Here is a 24,744-nt window from a genome sequence, read left to right as displayed (position 1 = left end):
TATTGTTGTCTTAAATGCATATATATGTATTGCATACACCCACACACAATCAGGCAGTGCTTGTCCTGGTTATTAACATCAGGAATATATTCAGTCTGGGATCATAAATCTTGGAAATAATAGTGAGTTCTATTAGGCTCCTAATAGGATAATACTCCTTGCCAGTGATCAAAACACTAAAAACCAATGTGGAAACCCTCAGGGCAAAATAAAAGCAAATATTAATTTCAGATGTCTTTGAGAGGAGAAGATGAAGATCCTTAAGAAGGAGGCCAAAGGGTGATAGAAGCCAGGCAGGCATGACTGTCAAAACCTCAGTGTGCTTTGCCAGACATCATGTGCAAAGGGCAGACAACAGCATACTTATTCTGTTGATGTTAGCAAATACAGTAAAAAAAGGAACAGATCATGACAAGTGACACAAGGGATGAAAATGTAGGGGAGGCGAAAGTCGTGGTGTATTTAAGATGCCCATGCTGTGCAGAATTGCTTTACAACTTTTGTTACAAGGCTTGAATGCTGGGAGTTATTTAAGGTTATATCTCTGGGCTGTTTCAGGTTATATCTGAGATTCAAAGCAAGACACATGTCTTTCCTAGCAAACTCTATGAGAAAAAGAGAACTACTCTCTCAATTATCTGTCTTCTGGTGCTGCAGAATCAAACACAGTATCAAGACCGTCGTGCTCTATTAGTAACTAAAACTATAAAAATAATGCCTTCTTAAACCACATGGGGGAGGGGAGAGGTTAACCTTAATTTAATACCAATGTGTCATAAAATTTTGAGCATTTTTTAATGCAATAATTTCTTCTCTTTAATACTTTTACTCCTTTAATTGTTGTCATTATGTGTTAGTCTATTGTTTGTGTGTGGTTGGAACAGGAAAAGGGAAAAGCCAGAGAAAACAAGTCACAGGGTGACTCGTAAGCAGGCAGAATTTAATGTCTGCCCTGATGTTTTTCATAGCAAGTTTGATTACAAGCTCAATTCTTGGAAAGAATATGTCAGGACAAAAGCCAGAATTAATGTTATTTAAAAGCTGAAATATGGACAGATATGGCTCCAACAGCAGTGCACAAGAAAGAGAAGAGACCTTCTCTAGAAAGAAGAGTGAAAATGGCAGAAGAATCACTGGTTCAAAGCTTACAGAGAAGGAAAAGGAACAGTCTTCATCCTGTCTGTGGATACAGAAAGGATAAGAGCAGAGACAAGCTCTTTCATGGGATACAGGGCTGGTCACACCCCTGGCTAACACAGAGCAGGGGTTTAGAAGCAGCTATTTTTGTAGTGCTTTGTAAAGAGGCAGGGCAGTTAACAATGAAGTCAGTGATGGCACATGCATAAGATGCTTTTGCTTGTCCCTGCAGCCCAGTCCTGTAATTTTCTCTTTTGTGTATGTAACTGCCAAAGTGCAGCAAACTGGTGTCCATCAATCAGCCTGCATTCTGATGTCAAGAAGAGGCAATAAAGGGAGATTGGAAATACCAACCTGCCATTAACACTGGTGCTGGGACAAGAACAATAAGAGCATTGACGAGTTGTTTTATAGAACATGCTGCAAATTAATCCATTTCCTGTTTGACATGTTTATTTGTAGTACCTCTTCTTCAGTCAGGGCTGGAATGAAATTGCTGTCTTGTGTCAAGCAGCTTACTGCTGAGCTAGGATTGCTCACAAAACTGAAATGAAGGTCCTCAAAATCTCCTACGTGAAGAGAGATTTTAAAATACTATGACTGTTTATTTTAAAAACAGCACAAATCAAAAAGCAGTAAGAGCAAAGTTTAAAATTACTGAATGATTCAGAGAAGGTAGACTTGGACCTTTCCACAGCCAGATAGTGACAAGGCACATTCATTTCAGGTAACAGGTAGCAAGCTGAAAACCTATATTGTCTTCACATGGACAGGTTTTGGTAGTGAGAGGACTGCAGGTGTGGCTCTGTGAAAAGATGCCAGAAGTATCTGCCATGTCCAACAGTGCCAGGATAGAAAACAATTCTTCCCACAATGTGTGCCCTTACTATGGAACCAATTGCAGTATTGAACCAGTTGGGAAGCAGGTATTGAACAGATTAAAGAAAGTATTAACATTGAGATCCCAAAAAACGCTGAGGTGTACAGTGCTAATGAGTCTTTAATAATTAGAAGTTAGAATGATACCTGGCTTGCCAGGATGGCTATTTCTGCGTCTTCCTCCCTTACATGACCTCTTAGACACTTAGCCCTTCCTGACCCTTGTTCTTTAGTGAGCAGTCCTGGTTCTTAATCATCTTGTTCAAAACAAGCAGTTGGTCTAGGTGGACATCACCCTTCTCTCAGTGTGGCTTCTTCACTCTCTACCAGCTGACCCTCTGGAATTGCACCACTAGAGTGCAAATCCATTATTCTGTTGTATGCACACCTCCAGTATTTCTGTTTATTTGAATTGGAACGCCAATTTTATTTCCATCAGCCAAATGGAAATAAATTCTCCAGTACACCATGTTACAAATGGTGAGCATGGCATAAATGGGAACTAAGGGGATTTATGCTTTTGAATTACGAATTAATTTTTAGGGACCTTGCTTTGTCAGGCTGGTTTCTCTGCTGCCTTCTTCACATGCATATGCTGATGAAATCCCTCTTCTGTTCTCCTCATAAGCCTCTCTTGTGCAGATACTGATAAACTGAAAGTTTTTTGAAGACAATATGTTTACAAACCTAACTTAACTTGCCCTTGTGGCCTAAGAAAGATTGGAATTAGAGTATTCTCAAGGTAAAGGCTGTGATAGCAGTCCATCATGCCAACTCTTTTCCTCAGCCCCCTCTCCCTTCTTGCCAGGGTTATTAACATGCTGTCTTCCTCCACAGAAGGGGAGCTGGAGGCAGAATGGCTGCAAGATGTAGGTTTATCCACATTGATCTCAGGAGCTGAAGAGGAGGATGGCCAAGCCCTGCTGTCCACTCTGACCAGAACTCAAGCTGCTGCTGTACAGAAGAGGTACAACACCTACACTCAGACCCTGAGGAAGAAGAACAAGCACACAGTCCGGGATGTGCGAGACATCTTTGGCACCAGTGACTCTTCTGTAAGTGTCCCCATGCATGCCTTTGATCTTAACTTTTATGCAGTTTGCAAGTAGCTCACCAAAGTTTGTGCAAGACAGGAACCCTTTCCTGCTGACAATGCACAGGCAGTCATTAGCAGTTTCTGACCATAACACCAGACTTTTAATGCTGTATACAGTACATTTGAGAGGAAAGGAAAAAACCAAATGCAGGGGTACAGTGTTGTAACTAACCTGTAACATAAAGTTGTATCTGTTGCCAGCCATCCTCCTGCAGCCTCATGTCAAGACTAACATTTGCTCCTTTATTTTTTGCAAACTGGTGAGTTACTCTTGGCAGCTGTTCAAATTTTTGATGGCTTCTGGGGACACTTGCTATTTACTCAGCAGTCTCAGTGGTGAAGTAAAACTTGTCTAATGAAGCAACTGGGGTTCAAATATGCATGAGCAATTAAACACCTGCCAGCACGATTGTAACTTGTACACTGGCAGTTACATTTCACTTACATAGCAAACAAAAACCTATTACTGTTCATTTGCTTCATGGCTTCAGAAATCAGCAGTACCTCTGGAGGTTTCATCCACTTTTCCCTGAGGATAGCTCTGAACACACCAGTTCCTGTCAGTACATGTTTTGATTCTGGTGAATGTAGTCAGCTGTGTGAGTTTAGTCCACTGCTCAAAGGAACATACATGATTTTATGTTTATCACTTATGATGTCTTAAATGGGAGTCACCAATAAGATCACAAGCTCACCTTTGAAATTAATATTAAAATTGTTGCCATTATGAAACTCCCACAAACTGTTTTTCATTATGGCATTGCTTTGTCCTTTCCTGTGTGTTCTACCATCTCCTCAAGGCTTGATATCCTGGAGTATTAAAAAAAAAAATTGGGAACAAAAATTGTAGCTGCATAGTTATGTTAAAATTACAAAGATACAGTGTCCAGATATTTAAACTTCTTGTTTCCAAATTTAATATCTGGATTCTTTTGAACCTCTTGCACATATCCCACTAATACATCCAGAAGCATCCAGTACTTTCCTGTGGGCAGACATTCTTTAATGAGAGATATCAGGCATTTTTGCATGAACATTAAAAAGCTAGATTAGCTCACTTCTCCTGATTCAAGTATCTGTAAACCATAAAGTGTATAATTTTTTTTACAAAAGCTTCAGTTTCCTAATTAATTTAAGTCAGCCAAATAAGAGTTGTATGTTTCCTCTCAGATTGGAACGTTATTGATTTGGTTTTGACCTGCTTATTTTCTCCTTCTAACTTGATAAAGTTTCTCACTTGCAAAAGGAATTTGGATGCTCAGAGCAGCTGCGCTTCAAATCAGTGTTTTACCTCCTCCAAAATTCAGTTTGCTTACTAGTTCTGCATTGTGAAAGTCTAAAAGATAAGATCAAATCAGTAATTAAGTCTTCTAATTCTTCTTCCCACAAAAATATGCAGTTCTGCAGGTGCTGACCTAGATGTTAAACCCAGATGCCAAAACACAACTGCAGAGCACACCATCACCTCCCTCCAGCAGCCTGTGAAACATTTTAGTTCGAAAAGCCTGCAAGGCTCCAGCACTCTAATTTTTCTATTCACCAGTGCTCCTATCTCTGCTGCTTGTTATGGGATTTAGAAACTTTGTCCTAATTATCAGCCCTTCAGGGATAAACACACTTCAGGAGGGCTTGAGTCCCTGACCTAAGGGTTTCCCAGGTAGTCTTTTTAAGGGGGTATCAGCAGTCCCTGGAGCTTTGCTGCCTCTTTGGGCATGGTCCTACAGCTGCCAGAGAATCTTTGAGATTTATCAGTTTGGGGAAGTGAAGCACATTAAAAACAACCCAGCCAAAAGAAAAGAGTGGCTGGAGATGGGGACAAGCAAATCTTTTCTGCACAGCTGGGGAAGAGAGACTGCTTGAAATGACATGCAGTTCTGCTTTCCCATCCTGCCTTTTAGTTGGGAAGGGCAGAAGTAAACAGAACATGCTGCAAATAGCAAATCAGGTCTAATTGTTTCACTTAACTCTATAATCCTCCCCATTAGGAGAATGGATTTACACCTCTTCCCAACAACCTAAGAATCACAAGAGCCCAGAGGGATGGGTCACAGGATGGATTACTCTCTTCCTTGGCTAATGATGAGAGAAAAGGGGATTAGCTCTTTAGGGTCACCTGAGATGAGATTTAGGGGACCACTAAAGAGGCATAAATTAGTTGTCATCTGGAGTGGGGAAAGAAGAAGATAGATTTGCCCTAGTTTTTTCCTCTCTGTTCTGAAAAAACCCTTCCTACTAGATGTTTTGCTACTACTGCCTAGTGGCCAGGCTCTGCATGGGTCAGCACAGAACAAAAGGTGCTTTTCCAGCCATCCTGCCTTGAGGTCCATGCCCCCCTGGCAGGAGTGTCCCCTCAACAGACAGAATGGACTGAAATAAAAGGAAATGCAGTTATTCCTTTTCTTGTTTTGATAGCTTTTAGGGTTTTTTTTTTGTTTTTTTCTGTTGCCCGTCCTGGAAAGGAGCTGTGATCCCTAGGGGCAAAATGCTACCCCTGTGGTACCACAATGCCCTGTGCTTACAAAAGCCATGCCTTGGCAAGCAGAGCAGCCTGTCCCAGCTGAGGTGCTTTTGCTCTGCTTCAGACAGGTCCACAGCCAGCAGACTCGACTGACAGCCACACTACTGAGTTTTAAATTGGATGGTTTATTAATCACAGTGGCCTGATTTTCCTTACTGCTGGTACCCTGCTGCTTCCATCAGAAGCTATCGGCTCTGCCAGTGCTCAGAGCTTAGAAAAATCAACAGCAGCGTACAAATGGGGGACACACATACATTCGTTGTGTTATTGGACAGAGGAGATGAAGCACTGCGCTCATTAACAGCCCAACCCTGTACATTGTAATTAACTAAAACTCCTGAAGACTTTCTACAAGCATTTTACTTCATCAATGCATGACAAAATCATGTCCTAGTTAAAGAAAAATCCCTTACTAACCCAGAGCTATTTGCATGAAAAGATGTTTGTGGTGGCAGTGCTTGGAAATGTGAGTATATTCAAAGAATGGGCAAATTGTATCCTGGCCAGAGCTATAAGGTTATCCTCCTTTGCCTTTATTTCCTTTAGCTTCAGGGCTGAAAATAAAATTTGGTCTCTTTGGTGCTCCAATGATTTGGTTTTACATCTCTACAATGAGTGTAGCTACTAAAGAACTGTTTGTCTTCCTCATCTCCATCCTCTCCTTTGCTCTTCTGATTTCATCTTCCCATTGGAAATTCCTGTGTATGTTGGAGCAGTAAACAGTGGGCTCATTTTTAGTGTGTCTAATGAATCACTTTCAGTCAAAATCAGGATATGGGAAGCCTCACCTTTGCTGAAGCCTCAGGCAAATGAATAAAGCTGTCCCAGTTTATTTAAGGACACAGTTTGACTCTTGGTCTTTCACATTCATTGGGAAAAGGTCTTCAAAAGTTCTTTAATTTTCCTTTACCCTGCAGAAATAATCGGGATCTTTAAATTCATGCATTAAAAAGGTTTTATTCCCAGTCTTTCTAACATAAAAAAAAAAAAAGTAAGGGCGGGGAGGAAGGAAGACATTTTAACAAAAGAGACATAGATTTGGTTTCATTATAGACTCTCACTGTGGAGGCTGGGAAATGGGACTGAGGATATGAGATTTTCAGGTACCCCAGTTATTGTGCACAGTTCACATTATGCAGTTCCCCAGGCTAGGGCTGCCTGCTGCCAGCCCTGCTGGTGCCAGGCAGAGTGTGCAGTCCACTCCATCTTCCATATCTGTGTCTGCCAGCTCTGCCCTGCTTATCAGAACCAGGGTACTGCAGGTGCTTCACGACTCATTTCACCCATGTAACAAGGCTGGAAGAGTTTTTTCCTAAATAAATTTGATTTACCATAAATCTATTATGAGTATTGTTCAAAGGGTCAGACATTTTGAGCACTGAAAGTAGATGAGCCAGTTGCTAATATTTACCATTAATTTCTCTATCTGGGTCTTAAGCAGAAGCATATCTGCTTTTATGGTTGATTTTCCCAAATTGCTGAGACAAGTTAAGCAATCCTCTCCACGTCTATACTCCCACATGAAATTTATGGTGCTTTTTTATGTCCTGAAGCTTTTTGTGTAAATGTTGTGGGATTTTATCATGAGTATCCAGCTCTCTTTTTTAAAAAATCCATGGTCCCTACAGTCTTCTGGCAAAGGAAGCCTATGTGACTCAGATCCTGTTTGCTATCAAGCTCACAAGCCATTGAATGGACTTTCTCAGGAGAGATTTTATTCTTGTTACATTTGACTTTGTTACCCAAATAGCTAAAGGATAAGATTGGATAAAACAACTGAAACGTTATTTCAGGCTTCCAATTAGAAGAGCTGCCTGTCATTTAAATATCTGACATTTTTTGACAGCCTGAACACTTTTCCCGCACATTGACTACAACTGGGGAAAACAGAATTTTTGCCCTGAGGCATTGCTACTTGTTGATAAAAAGCTGACTTAGCAATTTAAAGAGCAATTAAAAGAGCTGCTATTAAGGGCTCATGGGGGCCTGCAGCTACAGGTTCAGCTGGAAAACTGGGTCTGTTCCACCAGGCTCAGGGTGTGTGAGACAGCAGGTTTGAGAAGGGCTGGGTGCTTCCCACAAGGATACAAAAAACAGCAGAAAAATGTGCACATTGTATTTCCTTTCACTGAGTAACCTTCAGAGCAGTTTTATAATTCCTGACCTTGTTTTTATTTGTTGTATTTTTTTCTTTTTACTTGAGAATGAATAGTTGAGCCGTTATTACCCATGGAACACAAACACTCAGATTTGTCTTTATGAGCCACAAAACTGCTGAGGACAAGGCCAAAACTCTGCTGCTAAGAAGAGGTGACACTGCTTGAAAGTCACCCTCTGGGCTGCCAAGCCACCTCTCAGCAGTGCAGAATGGTTTCTGGAGTGGAAAGAAATGAATTTGAATATAGAAAATGTTTCTTTGTTCCCTCAAGTTGTTTGTTGCAATTCACTGATAAAAGTATTAGTGTATAACCTGTGGGAGGACATCCATCCTTTAGTAGCTTTCTGGTGCCCAAATCACAAGAGGTAGCAGACTGACTGATTTGTGACAGGTCCCTGGGAATAGCGGGTATTCAACATGTGCCAGAGAGTCTTCAAAAAGATTTGTGGCCAAAATTATTAAAGCCAGGGTGAATTACAATTTGAGGAGGACCTTTCAGTTAGCCTAATTCTGTACAGCAATTTACTTAGCTAATTTCAGTCATTTTATAGGACAGGACTCATTAGGTACAGCAAGCTTCAGTATTACTGACCTCCACACAGTCCAAATCTGTGCAGTCTGGGGAAGATTGATTCTCAGGCTTGGCTTTGAAAAATGTACTCTGAAGAATCACAACAGATTGTTTAATCTTGTCAAGAGAGTGTAAGCTGAGAATGATACACCTTTGCTTGAACTGTAGCAGTTTCTGTCCGTAGACATTTGCCTTCACTGCAGTCTGATCATTTTTCCTTGCCTATCAGCCCACATTTGAGACAGTTCCAGTGTCACCAGTATCTTCTAATGGTATCCAGCTTCCTGGGCAGAAGCCAGTTTGGAAATCAGTTAGCTGTGAGTATGACAACATGTAACCAGTGTTCACTTCTCTTAGTAAATGACAGACAGAAAGATCCTTTTCTGGTTCAGAGGTTAGTCCCCTCTTTCATGTTCGGGCAGTGCTATGTATATTTCTTCAAAATCATTGTCAGCTTATTGTCATGCAGGAACCAAAGTTTGCCATTAAAGATCACTGTTGTACAGACACAGACTGCTGCCCTTGAGGCATCAGCATCTAAAAATGCTGATCATTGCAAAGCTGGGAATGTAAAAATAATCTGTAAGCAATATCATGCAGAATTTGTCCAAAATATGTCATCAGTGTATTTTCTTGTTGCAAATCAAAGTATATTTCCTCCACATTTCTTCTCTAGTACTGCAGAAATTGTAGTATTAGAAATTTATAATTTTCTTAGTTCTGCCCTGTTATTCTGATCTATGAATGGTGGTATGCCTTAAATTCTTTGCCCTGACAGTGATTGGCAGTACTAATGAAAGTAATAGCTCCCCTCTACACAGTGTCTGGATAATTGTCAGCAATCTTCCATGAAGAATGTTCATCTCTTAGTTTGAAAGCTCTTCCCATCACCATTGTTCAGGGCTTAAATAAAGGGATATTAATTCCCAAATTTCTAAACTAATCCCTTGGATGTTTACCTCTGGATACAGTGGCACAGACATTTTCCTTGGTGGCAAAAGCTGCTCAGCTGATACTTCTGCTCTGCAAGCAGTTTTACTGAAACAAATGGGGAACCAAATGCCCAGAGGTACCGTGAGCAGTCTGTGGTGCCATGTCCAAGAGAGGTGGGAAGAGAGATGGAAAACACCTTAAATGGCTTGGACATTAGACAGCACCTAAAGCCACAGCTCAGAAACCAGAAGCCACCTAATAACACACTTAACTTTTTTCATATTAAACTTGTAAAATATGCGGTGTTGCAGAAAAGTCCCTGTAACTGTAAATGCAATGATTCAGAGAACATGGGGCAGTGAATTAAAACAAATTACATGTTTATAAGACATGTAATTTTTTTTAATTCACTTCCTGATTGCCATGACTTTTGAATACACTTGTGTCCTGTTAGCAAATTCTTCTCTGTAGTCCTAGGGGCTGAAATTTTACTTCACTTTCAATTAAATTTATTATTCCATCCCAAATGGATTTAGGAGCTGAACCTTACAGGAAAACTAAAAATTTTTCTGAGATACTAGAGATCCATCAGGAAAACTGGCAACCCTTTAACTCATTTATGTTTTCACACTTTGGCCTCCATGACAATAGCATATTTCTGGACTTGATTGTACTGATTTCAAAAATTTTCCTCTGACATCCAGCAATTTAAGGAGGTGACTAAATTTTAGAGAAGAGCATTAAGTCATTTCACAATATCTACTATAAATGCCAGTAGATATAGTGTTTTTCAAACTGGAAAATTGCATGGTTTGTCCTTTTATGGTGCTATACACCTAAACTATCAAAAATGAGAAATATGTGTATGTCACTACATAAAATATATGCACAATGTCTTGTGATTGTATATAAGTCATCAGTAACTTGAGAAACTGTGTCAACAGCATTTTTCTGTCAAGACCTTTTATTTTTAATTGTTCATTTGACAAGTGCCACCACAGTTTGCTGGCCTGGGAAGACAAGGATGGAGTAAAAAAACCTGGTAATTCCTGATAAACAGGAAGTTCCAGCTTGACTATCTTTCTCACAGAAAGCAACAAGTTAAATAATCTAAAACGAAAATAGGGATTTTATTTCTAAGGGGTTATTTCCTCAAGACAAAACAGGAACATGCTGTGGTTTGCACTGAAATTCCTCTGTGAAGCACTTCCTTTATTACTTTCTCAAGAATTTTGTCTTCTTGGTTCAAATTTTTAATGTCTCCATACTAAATGCAATTTATTATTCATATATTATTTCCCTTATTTTCAGCTAAGAGCTGTCTAGACTGTGGAACAGATAAAGGCAGCCCATCCATAACAGAAGAGCTCTCCTATGATGTCTCTTTCTCAGAATCCATTACAGTCCTTCCGAAAACCCAAGAGTGGCCAAAAAACCAGAGGTTCAAAAAGGAAGACTTGGCTTTGCCAGTAAGTTTCTTCTCCATATATTTCCTCGATTGTTTTTTTTTAACACAGCTATTTCCTCTTTCATATCCCCAGCACAATGGAGTCTTTTGAGATACATGATCTGGCCCTTGCAGTGTGTGCTTTGTAGAGGCTTCTCTGTGTGCCTGCCTACTGCCTGTGACTGATTCCCAAAGTTAATACAGATATCCAAGCCAGGTTTTCATTTGTACCCATCATGAACATGTGCACCCAGAGGAGTATGTGTAACTCAGTCCTCAAATATGGCATCATCCACAATTTTTTCACCCAGAAATAAAAACTGCTTATTGGCATTAAAACTAACAACCATTTTTGTTATCTGTCTGCTTTCCTACTTCTTTTCCCCACAGATTATCTGCCTTTGTTAACATGTGGATTTAAAATTGCTTTGCAGATGAAGAGAGGAAAGCAAACCTTGTTCCTGCAGCAGTACTGGCTGTTTCCAGTCAGTATTGAGTGCAAATCACACTATAGGAGAATCTACACAAATTGTTCAAGAAAAGTTTGCCATATCATCCAACCAGACATGCACTGAGCAGTTGTGTCATTATCTGGAATTATGTCATGAAGTAATGGAAGTAAATTTTCTACTCACATCAGCCCTCACAACTTCCATCACTGAAAACTGGAGCATTAATTTAGTGCTTCCAGTACCACCTTTTCAGTGACATTTATGAAGTGGCTGTAAAGTATTTGGAAAAATTTCCTGCATGTTATGATGTCCTGAGGTCCCAAACTAATCTGAAATTTTTACAATCCACACAGACATTGAATTATCTGAGAATTAGTCTGTTGTCCATCTCAGATTCCATCAAGCAAGAAGCTGAGATGCAGAAGTAAGCTTCTATGTTGAATGATAAGACACCAGATAGATTACATAATTTATGTGAAATCCCTGTGTGGTTTTTCCTGGTTTTGGTTGTTTGGATTTTTGGGGTTTTTTTGGTGGGGATAACTTGGTGGTGACTAAGGGCATCTGTACACTCATCATGATTTTGGTCTTTACTACCCACATGCACACTCACAAAATATTCTCTGCAACAGCACAGACAATTCCCAGTTGACAGAGCAGGGAAACTGATGACAAAAAGGGAAGAGAAGATGCCATATTGAATTATGTATCTCTGGATTCATAATTGATAAGCCTTACAAAATGCCAGTATTGTGCTGGAGTTGAACTGCTCTGCATGCAGGACATAATTTTATGAGCTCAGAAGGACACACAAGAAACGTGCCACGTCATTGCAGAGCATTTCTGAAAAAAGTGAGCAATCATGGCTGTTGATGTTGGCCTGTCCCCTGCTTCATCTGCTGCTGCTGCTCGTGGTGTTTGGTTCTTTCCCATGATGACTCAGACTGTAATGGGCCTCAGCAGAAAATCTCCTCTCACTCTGCTACCCTGAGCAGCCAGTCACCTACACTCAGAAGGACAATCGGGCTGCACTGGAGGCTGTGGAACATCACACTTTCTCCAGGGTGGGCCTGACAACATAGCCAACTTCATTGATGGTGTGTACAGAGATGCACAGATATTGTATTAAAAAAATAGCTTGTCCCCTGCAGCAGGGAGTCCCCTGACTCCTACAAGAATCAACTCAACATCCCCAGAGCATAGGGATTTCCCCAGAATACATGTGATTTCTCCAATGTGGGACCATGGTCCATGTGATGAGTTGAAGATACCACAGAAGTACAGGTCTGAGTACACTGCACAGAAACAACATTGCAAAACATCAGATGCAATCCTTAACCAAAACATTGGTAATCTAATTTCAGGATAGCACAGCCTCCTTCAAACCTGCATATTACACCACTGTAAGAAAAACCACTGGAAAATTGTGACACAAGACAGAGAAAGAGAGCCAGCCCCAAAGTTTGTATTAACCACAGCATCACATCATAGTAACCCCTAGGCGTCAAATAGCCACTGTGGAAAATCTTTGTAGTACCCTTTTTAGTCAGTTTTGCAGTGTTTAGAATTTTTTCTCTTTCCCCCCAGAAAATATATGTATACAGTCTGGGTTTTTTTCCTTTTTTTCAAGGTGATTTATTGCATTTCAACTGCTTTTTGCATCACTGGAATCAGAATGTGTAGATATTCTTTAGTATTTTATGTTTCTTCAGAAGGCTAACTCCCATGCAGCTTTTGTTACATTAAGTCTCAGAAAAAAGCTAACAGTGCATTCTAAGGAGGAATATTCGGGGCTAAAAATGCCCCAGGCAGCAAGTAAAAAAGTTATTCCATTCCCTACACTCTTTCTCCCCCAATTATTGTTAACCCCTGTTGAAAGACCATATGCAGTGTAGTTTATGAAGTCCTAAGCTACATGATCTAGGTGTCCTTTGTACTCTCTTCCTTTTGAAATCTGGCGTAAGTTTAGGGTTTTTTGTTCACCTTTTTCTTAATCAGTTTGACTGGCTTAAATTAAAGATGGGTTAAATCTTTTGAGTCTAAATTTGTTAAAAAAAATGAAGGACTGAGCTGAAATCTCCAGAAGCAAAACATTACTAGAGACTGGGTTTCCACTCAGTTCCCTAAAGGGATGAGATGATTTTGTAATACTATTTATTTATGCCTCTTATTAACAATGCCTGGTTTAAATTTAAAAAAAAATACAATACCAAAGATCCACAGTTCTTTGAAAAGCATGTTTTTTACCATGTTTTTTTACTATGAATTTGTTATTATGTCTAACAGTTATGTCAGAAACTGATGGGTGTTTGTTCTTTTTGACATTTGTACAAATGCATCTGTTATGATGCAACATTCCTGGCTCTGGTCCCTGACACTGCAGTTTCTGAAATATGTAGACATCTTCACATGCCCCCAAATTACTCAGTATCATTTAGTTTAAGTTTACTTGAATAAATTATTTGTTGGCTGCTGGGAGTCCTGTTTCTAAGCTTTCTTGAGTAATAAAAAATACCCCTAAGTTGGCAGGTTGGCTTCTGAACTAAGCAGTTTTGTTTCTGAGCTTTTCCTCAGATCTTGAGTTTGAACTCCCCTGTAAGACCTCATAAGTTAATAGCATTATGCAAAGCAGGCATGGATTCATTGCACACACACAATTGATACAGAACCATATCCATGATCAACCGTGCCGGCCACTTCAACAGCATTCAAAGATGTTTTGGGGAAGGCAGGAGCAGAGCAAAATGCTACATCCTGCAGAAACTGGGCAAAACTTTTAAAGAAGCACATAACTTATCTGTCCTAGCTGAAGTACAGGCACTTCCCAGTCAAACTGCAAGGGTACATGGTGAGCAAGAAGCTCAGTTTTATGTTCAGGTGGATGCCAGCTGTGTCACCATGCCAGGCCAATCTACAGGGCTGTAGTTATCTCTTTATTGTTACCCATCTACCTGAACGTGACCTCCAGTCACATTTGTGCATCTCTTTATAAACAAAAATTCACTTCCTGTAACTTTGGTGCAACTAAAGATGCGACCCATCTCTGCTGCAGAAATTCATTGTACGGAAGAGCCGCTTTGGGCTGACGGAGGTCGGGGACCTGTCTCCTGAGGACATGAAGAAGATCCGCTACCTCTCCCTGATCGAGCTCACGGCCTTCTACGACGCGCTGGGCGTGGAGCTGAAGAGGAACCGCGTGGAGAGGGTGCGGGGACGAGGTACCGTGTGTGGCAGCCCCTCTGCAGCCACCTTCGTGTCCACCAGCTGTAGAAGAAGGTGCTTCCGAGGCTCTGTTTCCTCCTTTTCACATTTGTTGTTGTTATTTTTAAGAGAACGGTCTTTTCGGAGTGCCTCTCACCGTGCTGCTGGAGAATGACCAAAAGAAGGTTCCTGGAATAAAAGTGCCCCTTATCTTCCAAAAAGTGAGTATCACTTGGCCTGCTTGGTCACTAGGATTTGCTTTTCCACCATTTGTATTGGCACTCAAAGGAGTCATCGGATCAGAGAAGTTTTAGACTTTCAGGTGTCTAGAGACTGTCTGACTGAATATTAAGGTTTGAAAACTTTGTGACAAGGAGAGAAAATCTGTTCTTTTTTTGGCTGTTTATCTCTGGTGGGGACCTTTTTTGATTTTTGTAATTATGTGATACCGCACAGGAAAAAAATGTCCTTCTGTTTCCCTTTTTCATTAAAATAGAGAGCCAAGCAAAATTATGTGTGTGCAGAAGAGGCAGAGATGAGTTGTTGTTTCAGGAGTTTTAATTTAACATTAATTCAAACAATAGATATTACTTGGCTACTCTTTGCAGAATGGAGGTGGTATCTTCTGATTGAGGTTTGTATGACCAGACAATGGTATTTAAATGAGATATTGGGCCAGGGATATCCTGTGCATGTCTTGGAGGCAGGTACACAGACACAGGAGCACAGATGACACAAGTGTGCAGGTGCACAGATTTACACAGACTCAAAATGGCAACAGATTTCCTTGTAAATACTGACAAAAGAAGAAGTGTTGGGGAGTGTCAAGGGAAACACTGACACAACTTGAGCTTTAACATGACTTTGTGATTAGCTCCACTGCTGCCCTATCAAGATAACGTTGCAAATCAGAAGAATCAAGGTTAGGGCAGGAAGCAGATCTGGTGGTGAAAGTCCAGAGCTGTATGATTAAATGCTGGAATTTTTATTATTTTCCTCAGTGTTCAAAATGAAATAAAATCAATTTATTTTTTTTCTTTTAATAACCAATTGGAGTGGAAAGTTTAGTCCTCTATTCACAGAAATTTGAAAATAAAATATCCTGGGATCGTTTTCTAATCAGAGTTCTCAGTTCCAAAAAACCTATGTTATCTATAGACCTTTCCCTTGTGCCCCTTGGGGCACACTTAAACATTTCTCAGAGGTTATTTTTCCTTCAAAACACCATTGTGTTTAAGCATATCTGCTGTTTTATTAATATATTTATGTGTTAATTGTTCTATAGTAGTGCCAACTCTCAAGTCAAGGACAGAGGGGCCTATTGCATTAGCAGTTTTCTATACTCTGCATACTCTTTACTTCAGGATCGAGACTATGGAGACAAATTAGGCAGATTTATTTATATGAACTGGCTGGATCTCATTAGCTGGTTCCATAGAAATGTATATTTTTCAGATTCATTTCAAGGATACCTAGGTTGAAAAGAAAGTCAGGAGTATTCTTAAGCACTTCTGAGTATTTTCCTGGATTTTTTTGTCTCTTCTTTCAGCTGCTGCTCAAGCTTGAGGAAACAGGTTTGGAAACTGAAGGAATTCTACGGGTTCCTGGATCTGCCTCCAGAGTCAAGGTACACATTCAAGCCAGTTTTCTGTCTTCTGGACCACAGACTCTATGTAAAATAATACAGCATACACACAAATTCAGACTGCACATAAATACTGATCTGTGTAGCCCAGCATTCCTACTCCTGCCAGTGAAAGGTCACGTTAGTTCCTGGGAACCAATAAATTACAGACCATTTGGTCTATTACTTTGATTTAGTTAACGTTCTATATAAAGCATAGAGGATGTTGAATGTGATTTTTCTCCACAAAACTTGGAGACATCCTTTCAGTTTATCTCTGTCATCCAAAATTGCTGTGATCTTATCTCTGTTTTAATTTATTTCAGAAATGCAGAGTTCCTAAACTGAGTGAACGTCAGATAAAGATCTTATTCTCTGTCATTTTAACCTCTGTGTCATTTTATTTTCCATTTATCGTCTGTGATCTGGCAATTTCATGATCCAAGTGAGAGAAATTTGGCTTCTGTTCACTGCTGGCAGCCTGAAGTACTGCATTTTCACAGGCTATTTGTGGGCTATGAACACAGTATAATTGGCACCCAATAACCTGACACTCTGGGCCAGTAATATTTGCAATTGTTTCTCCAGACCAACTGCATTCCAGGAGCTGGAGGAGGCAAATTAGAAAAACAAGGCAGTTTTTTGGTTGGTTGAGCTTTCTTCTGGGCTTCGTAGGGTCTATCTCTTTCCCAGATTTTTGCTTTTTTTCTTTTTTTTCCTTTTCCTTTAAGCTTCTTTTTTTATCTGGTTTAAGCAACACTTTACAGTGTATCCTACTCCCACTTTCTCAGCTGGTTTTGTGTTTTGAGGCAAGAAGTCTCAAGATTGTGGCAGCCACACAAATGATGGGGATTGCTAAACAACTGGGTGGGCTGAGGATCATAAAAATGGCTGAATAAGAAGAAGCAGCATTACATGAAACATACCAAAGTTAGGCAGCAGCATCCCAGTTCCTTTGACTCCATGCACTGATAAAAGTCCCCAAAGCCTTGAAAAGTGCCACATCTTGCAGATGGGAGCTCCTAACTTGCCCTGTACTTTTCAGCTTCCTCACTTTTTCATACAAATGATTGAATGTTATTTCACACAATCTCAAATTTTTCCAGTCTTTCCATGGAGATTACACAGCAGGGCTGTGCTCTAATTCAATTATTTTCATATTCTTTGCATACACTGCACTGTGTCTTGTTCACTTCTTTTTCACAACCTGTGTCCTGGGAGCTGCTATGAGATACGACTTCATATGCAACTCCTCCATACTAGGTGGTAAGTTATACTGCCCGTATAAAAGTTCTTAAATTATTTGAGTTTTGGTTTCACTTGAGTCTGCCCAACAAACCAATGAGCAAGAGAGAGATTTTTTCAAAGCAGATCCAGATTTCATCCTTCAAAAGCCTTCATACATTATTATGACATTAGGACCTAAGGGCATTCCAACTTTATTTCAGTCTTGTTTGGAGTAACAAAAGGCATATGGAAATGATTAAAGGTTGCTCTTCTATGAAACAAAGACTAGAAGTGAATACAAGTTTTCCTCTGTAACAAAAGCTGCAGTGAACCGAAACTGTATGATAGTCTAGTGAAGGATCAGTCATGTTAAAAAAAAATTGTAGCACATATTTTAAAAATATTAGATGCATACAGAGATACATGTATACAAGGCAGGGAAGGGAGGGAATTGAGTGTATAAAATACATCCTTACCCGTGTGGAGATATATATATATATATATATATATATATATATATATATATATATATATAACTGTATATATATATATATATATAAAAATGTTTATGTTTCCAAAATCTTGCATTCTGTTTTTGTGAGTTTTCCCCAGTTCTCAGCAGAAAAATGTGGAGTAGAATTCTGTCCTCTTGTGCTTTTGATGAGGTGAGGATTTCTGTTCCACATTTCCAGTCAGCTACAGGAGAGAATTCAGTCTAGGTGTTTGTATTGATTACGTGCAAAAGATGTGAATACAGAGGAAGCTGAGATAGCCCAGATTAAAACCAGTAAAATGTGCTAGTCAAAATGAGACTGTAGCATTTTATGCCAAATCCTGAACGACTTTCTACTTCCGTTTGTGCAGCCATTCTACTTCATTATGTGTGACTGTACTTGATATGTAATTTCCTTCCATTCATGTGAGACGTGGCAAGCCAAATTCATTTCTAAAAGCTTTTCTGCCTGAATGGACTGAACTTTTTGCATAATATTAAAGTACAACTGACAAAATCATGATCCAAAACCAAATATTTGCTACAGATATATTTAGTCATAAATGGTCTCATAAAAAGCAGCAACAAACTTCCTATGGATAGGACAGCGTTTGGCCAGTAATAATTGTGAAAGCTGCATTATTTATGGACATCCTTATGTTAAAATACTGTCCTTCAATCTTTTTAACTCAACAATTTTTTAAGGAGCTTGCAATTTTTTGAATGATGATCTGGGTTTGAAGCCAAATCTTGTTCCTGCTAGGAGCCTTGCTGAGTATTTCCCTTTCACATACGTGTTTTGAACACTGGCTAGTGACCCTCCAGAATTTAACTGACCTCTGTTAATGGAGCAGGATGCTGCCATTGTAGAACAGGGGGATTAAATGGGAACCCAAAATGGTATCATCATCAATTCTATCTTAAACCTCTACTGTGTTTTTAGAGGTTTAGGGGGAGGGGGTTTATGCATTAAGGTTTTTTTCTGAGTAAGTAATGGTTTTGAATCTTTATTTTTCTACAATTTGTCCAAATCTAACTATAATTATCCTAACATAAAACTTCCTTTCAAAGATGGGAAGACCTGAATTTTAAGCCATTTGCTCAAGGCCCATGGATTCAGGGTATCTAGCAAGTTCACTGGCAGTGAGGAAGAAACACCACTCCTTTGTGACTTAAGGGTCAAAACCTCTGGAGAGTGTTTTAAACAAAATAACTCAGTTAGCTGTGCTGAGTTTTCTGCTTCTAGTTCTAGGACATTGCACAAAATGCCTTGCTTAAGGTGGTTCGAATTTGCAGAAGTCTAGCTATAGCAAACTAAATTTAGCCTGGGTTGCCAAATATCTGCAGGAACTTGACTTGTTAACCTGCTCTGAGCTCCACGTGGCTGTAACTGGGTTAGGGCTGATTTAGTTCAAGTGCTGTACAAACCTGTCTGCTGCTTGTAATGGGCTTTCTGAAGTGATCACAAATTGCTGGATCAGCAGCAATGACTGAAAGCCAAATGTTTCTTTTATTTTTCAGAATCTCCATCAAGAACTTGAGGCAAAATTTTATGAAGACACTTTTGACTGGGACCAAGTACGAAATAATGATGCAGCGGGACTGCTAAAAATGTTTATAAGAGAACTCCCCAGCCCACTCTTCACAGTAGAATATCTGCCTGCATTCATCACACTCGTAGAAAGTATGTGGAAATGGAGTTAGTATGGACTGATAATATGATAAAATGCAAGAGTAGACATTATTTTTTTTTCTCTCTCTGAAGTATATAGCAAAAAGTGATGTAATTTTCTTCTCCCTCTGAATTAGAGAGAAAAACAGACCCAGTGCTTTGCCTAAACATTTTAGTTTTCTGCAAAATTTTGTTTTCAAATGAGAAAGGTGTCTGCATTCAGCTAATAGCACAGGCTTGTTATGTGAACAAAACAACTGTTAAATGTAAAATTTGGAACCTGTGAGTGAACTGAGTAATGACTTTCATGTATAGACTCTGATTCACATTAACTGTAGGTTTCACAAATGAAAATTTCTGCAAGGTAAACTCAAATCACTGTCCTTTATCTACTGGACCTACTGGACGTATTTTATTTCTGTTAAAGTTTATGTTGAGGTCAGAACATTGGTACAGAGGTATGTGTGAGCACAGAAAGGTTCAGGCAGCTGGGCTTTGTTTCCAGTGTACATACACCCTCTCAGTCTCAGTACATTTTGTTCATTTCTCTTCCAGGAAGAATGCAATTGTACCTTGCCATACCTATGACTTCACTGTAAAGTCACTCAAGCTAGGACAGACTGAAAGTCTCAGGATGGTGAATTTATTAGCAAATTGGTACAGAAAACTTAACATAAGGTTACAGTCACCCTTTCAGTGTCTCCATGAGTAACTTAAAGGGCAGAAGGAGGTGACCTCTTTCCATAAACTTCACATACCTGAGTGTGTGTGGACTCTTTATGAGTCCCAGGCTGCATGCAGTTACAATGGCTCAGCAGTTTGGAGAAGACTGAGCAGGAGATGTCTGTGCAGAATAAAGTTACCTTATTCCCTACAACAAATACACAGATATCTAAGAGAAACTAGCTAGTACTAAAAAATACTGGATTGTTACTATGTAGATAGAATTTTGTAGCGCTTTGTGTCCCCGTGTAACAAAGATCTAAGATGATGAGAAAAAACCCACTCATTTAGGTGATTTTTTATTTTATGGTTATCTAACACCTAAGCATGCTAGTCTCAAACAGGCACTAGCTGGTATGTCTAGAACTGCTGACACACAAGGTTTTTAGAACAAACCAATTGCAGCTGGGATTTCAAAAGCATTAATTATTCATGTCCTTAGAAATCTCCAAGATCAAGTTACAACTACAAGCTTTGCATCTGTTGATCATGCTGATGCCTGAAGCCAACAGAGACACAGCCAAGGTAAGTTCTTAATTTGCTATCACCTGCCATCTGTGGTGCTTTTGACCTTTAAGTGAGACACTCATTTTTTTCAGATGCTACACTGGGAAAGTGTTCATCTGTGTTTTTTGATGATTTCCCTGAAAAGATGTTCAAATTTCCTGGATGTCATTTCTTTTACAAGCAATTAAGAAATAGTTGCTGGGGTTATCCACCTGCTGGATCTCAGGCATCATTTTTATGTAGCACTCATTTCAAAGAGGCATATTCCTCACTTAGTTTGGACAGAGGAGGTCTAGTTTCTGGATTTTCTGTATAACTGAAGTTCTCCAGGATGAATTTAAAAGAGAAACTGCCCTGTAGGAGCTTGCCTAGTGCACTCCTGGTACTGGAAGGGCTTTCAGGGCACTGGAGCAGACTGCAGCATGTAGTGCAAAGTAAAAGCATGCATCTGCAGCACAGATGTCAGGAGCTCACCCTCAGCTGGCTTGCCTTACAAACCCATGCCCCCCACCATGTCCTACTTCCTGATACAAACACAGTGGCTACAAGCATTTTGGATGCTTGGGAGCTCCCAGATCTGACTGCAGCTGTGTCCTGATCCTAAGAGACACTGGTTGCATCTTGGGCCTGTTTCCACATCAAGGAAACCTGAGTGAACAAGCTTCCTGGGAACCTCCAGACATTTCACCAGGTCCCCTGCTCATCAGGACCATGCAGGTCTCCCACCTCTGAAAGCTTTTCACGAATCAGTTTAGATACAACCTTGTGAGTTCAGCTGCCTTCTTTACCTGAATTTATTTATACAGTAACAAGGGACAAGACCAACAAATGTCTTCAAAGTACCTGGAGGTCTGCTAGTGCTCTGTAAAGAATGGGGGTTGTTTCTGCTACCAGAATTCATTTGAGTATAGAGCTGCATATGTAAAACACATGCTAGAGGAATACTCTTAATTATTACTCTATTATTAATTACGCTTCTGTACAAAAATATAAGTGATGGTGAAACTTTGCACATCTCCACTCTCTAATGAGGTTTTAGAAACTTCTCCAGCAGAGTTTCTATTTTGTAATTCTTGGGTTTGTAAAAATGTTTTAATTGCTATGTCAGGGTACAAAAACAGTGTACCCTGTGGTTTTCATGGTTTAACCAAGAGTCAGCTAATACCTGTCATGGTTTAACCCTAGCCAGCAACCAAGCACATGCAGCTCCTCTCTCCCTCCCTCATCAGTAAGATAAAGGAGAGAACAGGTGTAAAAGCTGGAAAATTAATGACTTGAGATAAATGTAATTTAATAGAAGAACAAACGCTGTTCATGAAAGCAGAGCAAACAAAGGAACTCACCACTTCCCATGGACAGGCAGGTGTTCAGTTGTCACCAGGGGAGCAGGGCTTGATCTCATTCATGTAACAGTTGGGAAGACAAATGCCATCACTCTGAAAGTTCCCCCTTCCTTCATCTTCCTCCCACCTTTTTACACTGAGCATGATGTCCCATGGTCTGGAATATGGTCACCTGGCCGTGTTTCCTGGCCGTGTTTCCTCCTAATTTCTCATGCATCTCAGAAATGTGGCAGTATGAAAATCAGAAGAGGCCTTAGCTCTAAGCAAGTCCTAATCAGCAGTAACAAGAAAAATCTATATTATAAACACTGTGTTCAGCAAAAGTCCCAAACATAACCCCATACCAGTCAGTGTGAAGAAAATTAACTCTACTCCATCTAAAGCCAGCACACACAGCCATTCCTTCTTTCCTCCCCACTCCGAGTGGGATGGGTGAGAAAATCTGAAAAAAAAAGTGAAATTAATGGGTTGAGACAATAACAGTTTAGTAGGACAGAAATGAATGGGAAAATAATAATGATTAATTAATTAGAACACACAAAACAAATGGTGCACAAAGCAATTTTTCACCACTCACTGACTGATGCCAAGCCAGCTCTTGAGTAGTGGGCCAAGACCAATTTTCCCCACAGTTTAGATACTGAGCACAATGCCATGTAGTATGGAATATCCCTTGGGAGTCAGCTCTCCAGGCTGTGTCCCCTCCCAAAGTCCTTGTGCAGCCCCAGCCTCCTTGCTGGCAGTGCAGCATGAGAAGCTGAAGATTACACTTGACTAAGTGTGAACACTGCTTAGCAACAGCTAAAACATCAGTGTGTTATCAACATTATTCTTATCTTAAATCCAAAACACAGCCCTGTACCAGATACAAGGAATCCCAGCCTGAAACCAGAACAATATTGTAGAAGGACTCATTGGTAGACCCCAACTCTAACCACAACTGCAGTCTGTGCTATTTATTCATTCAAGCAAAATTCTGAATAAACTACCCAAAAGGGTAAATTAATTTCCTTGGACTCCGCCAAGCATGTGCAGAAGTAACATCAATGGACAACCACTTAGCTCTTCTTGCTTTTGTTATCCCAGAATAAAAGTTTGAGGGTTGCTGGCAGAAATTTCAGGTTGTATTGCATGTGGGACTGGTGCAGATTTGGAGAGACTAATCACCCCAAGTGACTGTGACATAAAAAGCATTGGTTAAATGCATCAAAATGGACACTTTGTGAAGAAAGTAACTATTCCCTTGCAATACATGTACATCTTATCTCTAGTGTAGGATTCAGAGCCTTATTGTGGACACTTATAAATTTGGGATTATTGTCTAAGGGATAGATAATTTATTAATGTGTGTTTTGATAACATTAACTATTCCTCTGTGGTTGACACAGGTTGTTGTAACAACAAATATCAGATTAATCCAAATACTATGAAAAAAACCACTAAATTTCACTTCCAAGTGCAAATGTAGCAGCCAGACATTTGCATTTGAAAATGCTGCATTTCAAAAGTAAATTATTTCCTGAAATTAAACAAGTATTGTTTTTTTCCAGGCCTTTCTTCAGTTCCTGAAGAAGGTGGTTGCTAATGAAGGGAAAAACAAGATGAGCTTGTGGAACGTGTCTATGATTGTTGCACCAAACCTCTTCATCTACAAAGGGAAACGCGCAAACCAACAGGAAATGCAAGCAGCCGCCACCACCGCGCACATTGTGCGGCTTCTGATCCGGTACCAGGACATCCTGTGGACTGTGAGTACTGCTGGTTCCCCCTTGATGGTCCCATCTCAGTGCAGGACATGTACAGAAATCAGAATAAACCCACCTTCCAAGGGGAAACAGTTTCTTTGGAAACTGACTGGAGTCTTCCATATCTAGAATGAGGCACCCTGGCAGATATTTCTGGATTGAAAAAATTACTTATTACCTAATTATCTAAGCCATCTATTTTAGGATCAATTGCCTTCTGGAAGTCCCTCTCCCACACAATTGTTTATACAGAGTGATGCATAGAAGAATGATTTAATCTGGATGTGTAGGGGATACATCTAAACTTGAATGTGATTAGATGTCTGTTTAAAGTCTACCCCACAATAAAATGGGACAAAAGTGTGTACAACTTTTTGGACTTCTGAAGGTTGGCCAAAATTGACAGTCTCAGCTTATTTGCTCATAACAGAAGGAGAGTATAATGGGAGTTGCAAAGACTACCTCCTAATAAAGCTCCTGCAGCTGCAAACATCACTTTAAAGTTTCATATGGCATGAAAGACGATCTACAGTTTCACCAAAGGATAACTGTAGGTTGTTAGAGGAAGCTACTGATTGCATGTATCTTCTAGGAATAAACAGAGTTTCTGCTGCCTAAAATTCGGTGCCCTTCTAAAAATGCAACACAATTGGGAAAAATTACTGTATATTCTCAGATCTGGTTTCCTCCTCCTAGGTCCCATCCTTCCTGATTTCCCAAGTGAGAAAAATGAATGAAGCAGCCATGAACAACAGCAAGAGACAGCTGATGTTTGACAAAGGAGTGAGAAAACTTTTGAGGAGAAAGACCATGGAACGGGAGAGACCTGAAAGACCAGAGGTGTGATAAAAAGATCAGGTTTCAGAGCAGCTTAAACAGCCTACCTCCTTTATCTCATTAAGGATTCTGGGTGTGGGGAGGAAATTTTGCCATACTGATTAAGCTGATTTGAGAATTGTCTTGAAAGGTGTGCTTCCCAGTCTAACACTCTGATAAGACAAAGTTTTGAGAATTGATT

At 39.9% G+C, this 24,744-nt stretch overlaps 1 protein-coding gene across 1 annotated transcript in view; it reads left to right on the top strand.

The window, feature by feature from the left end:
• Window positions 1-24,744, top strand: part of ARHGAP28 (Rho GTPase activating protein 28) — a 76,029-nt gene that overhangs the window by 42,799 nt on the left and 8,486 nt on the right. Inside the window, exons 3-12 of the mRNA XM_058801538.1 lie at window positions 2,854-3,071; window positions 8,589-8,676; window positions 10,604-10,761; window positions 14,244-14,409; window positions 14,522-14,613; window positions 15,942-16,019; window positions 19,258-19,420; window positions 20,574-20,656; window positions 23,532-23,729; window positions 24,423-24,566. Coding sequence (XP_058657521.1) covers window positions 2,854-3,071; window positions 8,589-8,676; window positions 10,604-10,761; window positions 14,244-14,409; window positions 14,522-14,613; window positions 15,942-16,019; window positions 19,258-19,420; window positions 20,574-20,656; window positions 23,532-23,729; window positions 24,423-24,566 — 1,388 coding nt within the window. The remainder of the gene's footprint in view (window positions 1-2,853; window positions 3,072-8,588; window positions 8,677-10,603; window positions 10,762-14,243; window positions 14,410-14,521; window positions 14,614-15,941; window positions 16,020-19,257; window positions 19,421-20,573; window positions 20,657-23,531; window positions 23,730-24,422; window positions 24,567-24,744) is intronic.

Source organism: Ammospiza caudacuta, chromosome 1 (genome assembly GCF_027887145.1).
Source record: "Ammospiza caudacuta isolate bAmmCau1 chromosome 1, bAmmCau1.pri, whole genome shotgun sequence".
Taxonomy (NCBI): domain Eukaryota; kingdom Metazoa; phylum Chordata; class Aves; order Passeriformes; family Passerellidae; genus Ammospiza; species Ammospiza caudacuta.
This window is presented reverse-complemented; position numbering and strand designations above follow the sequence as displayed.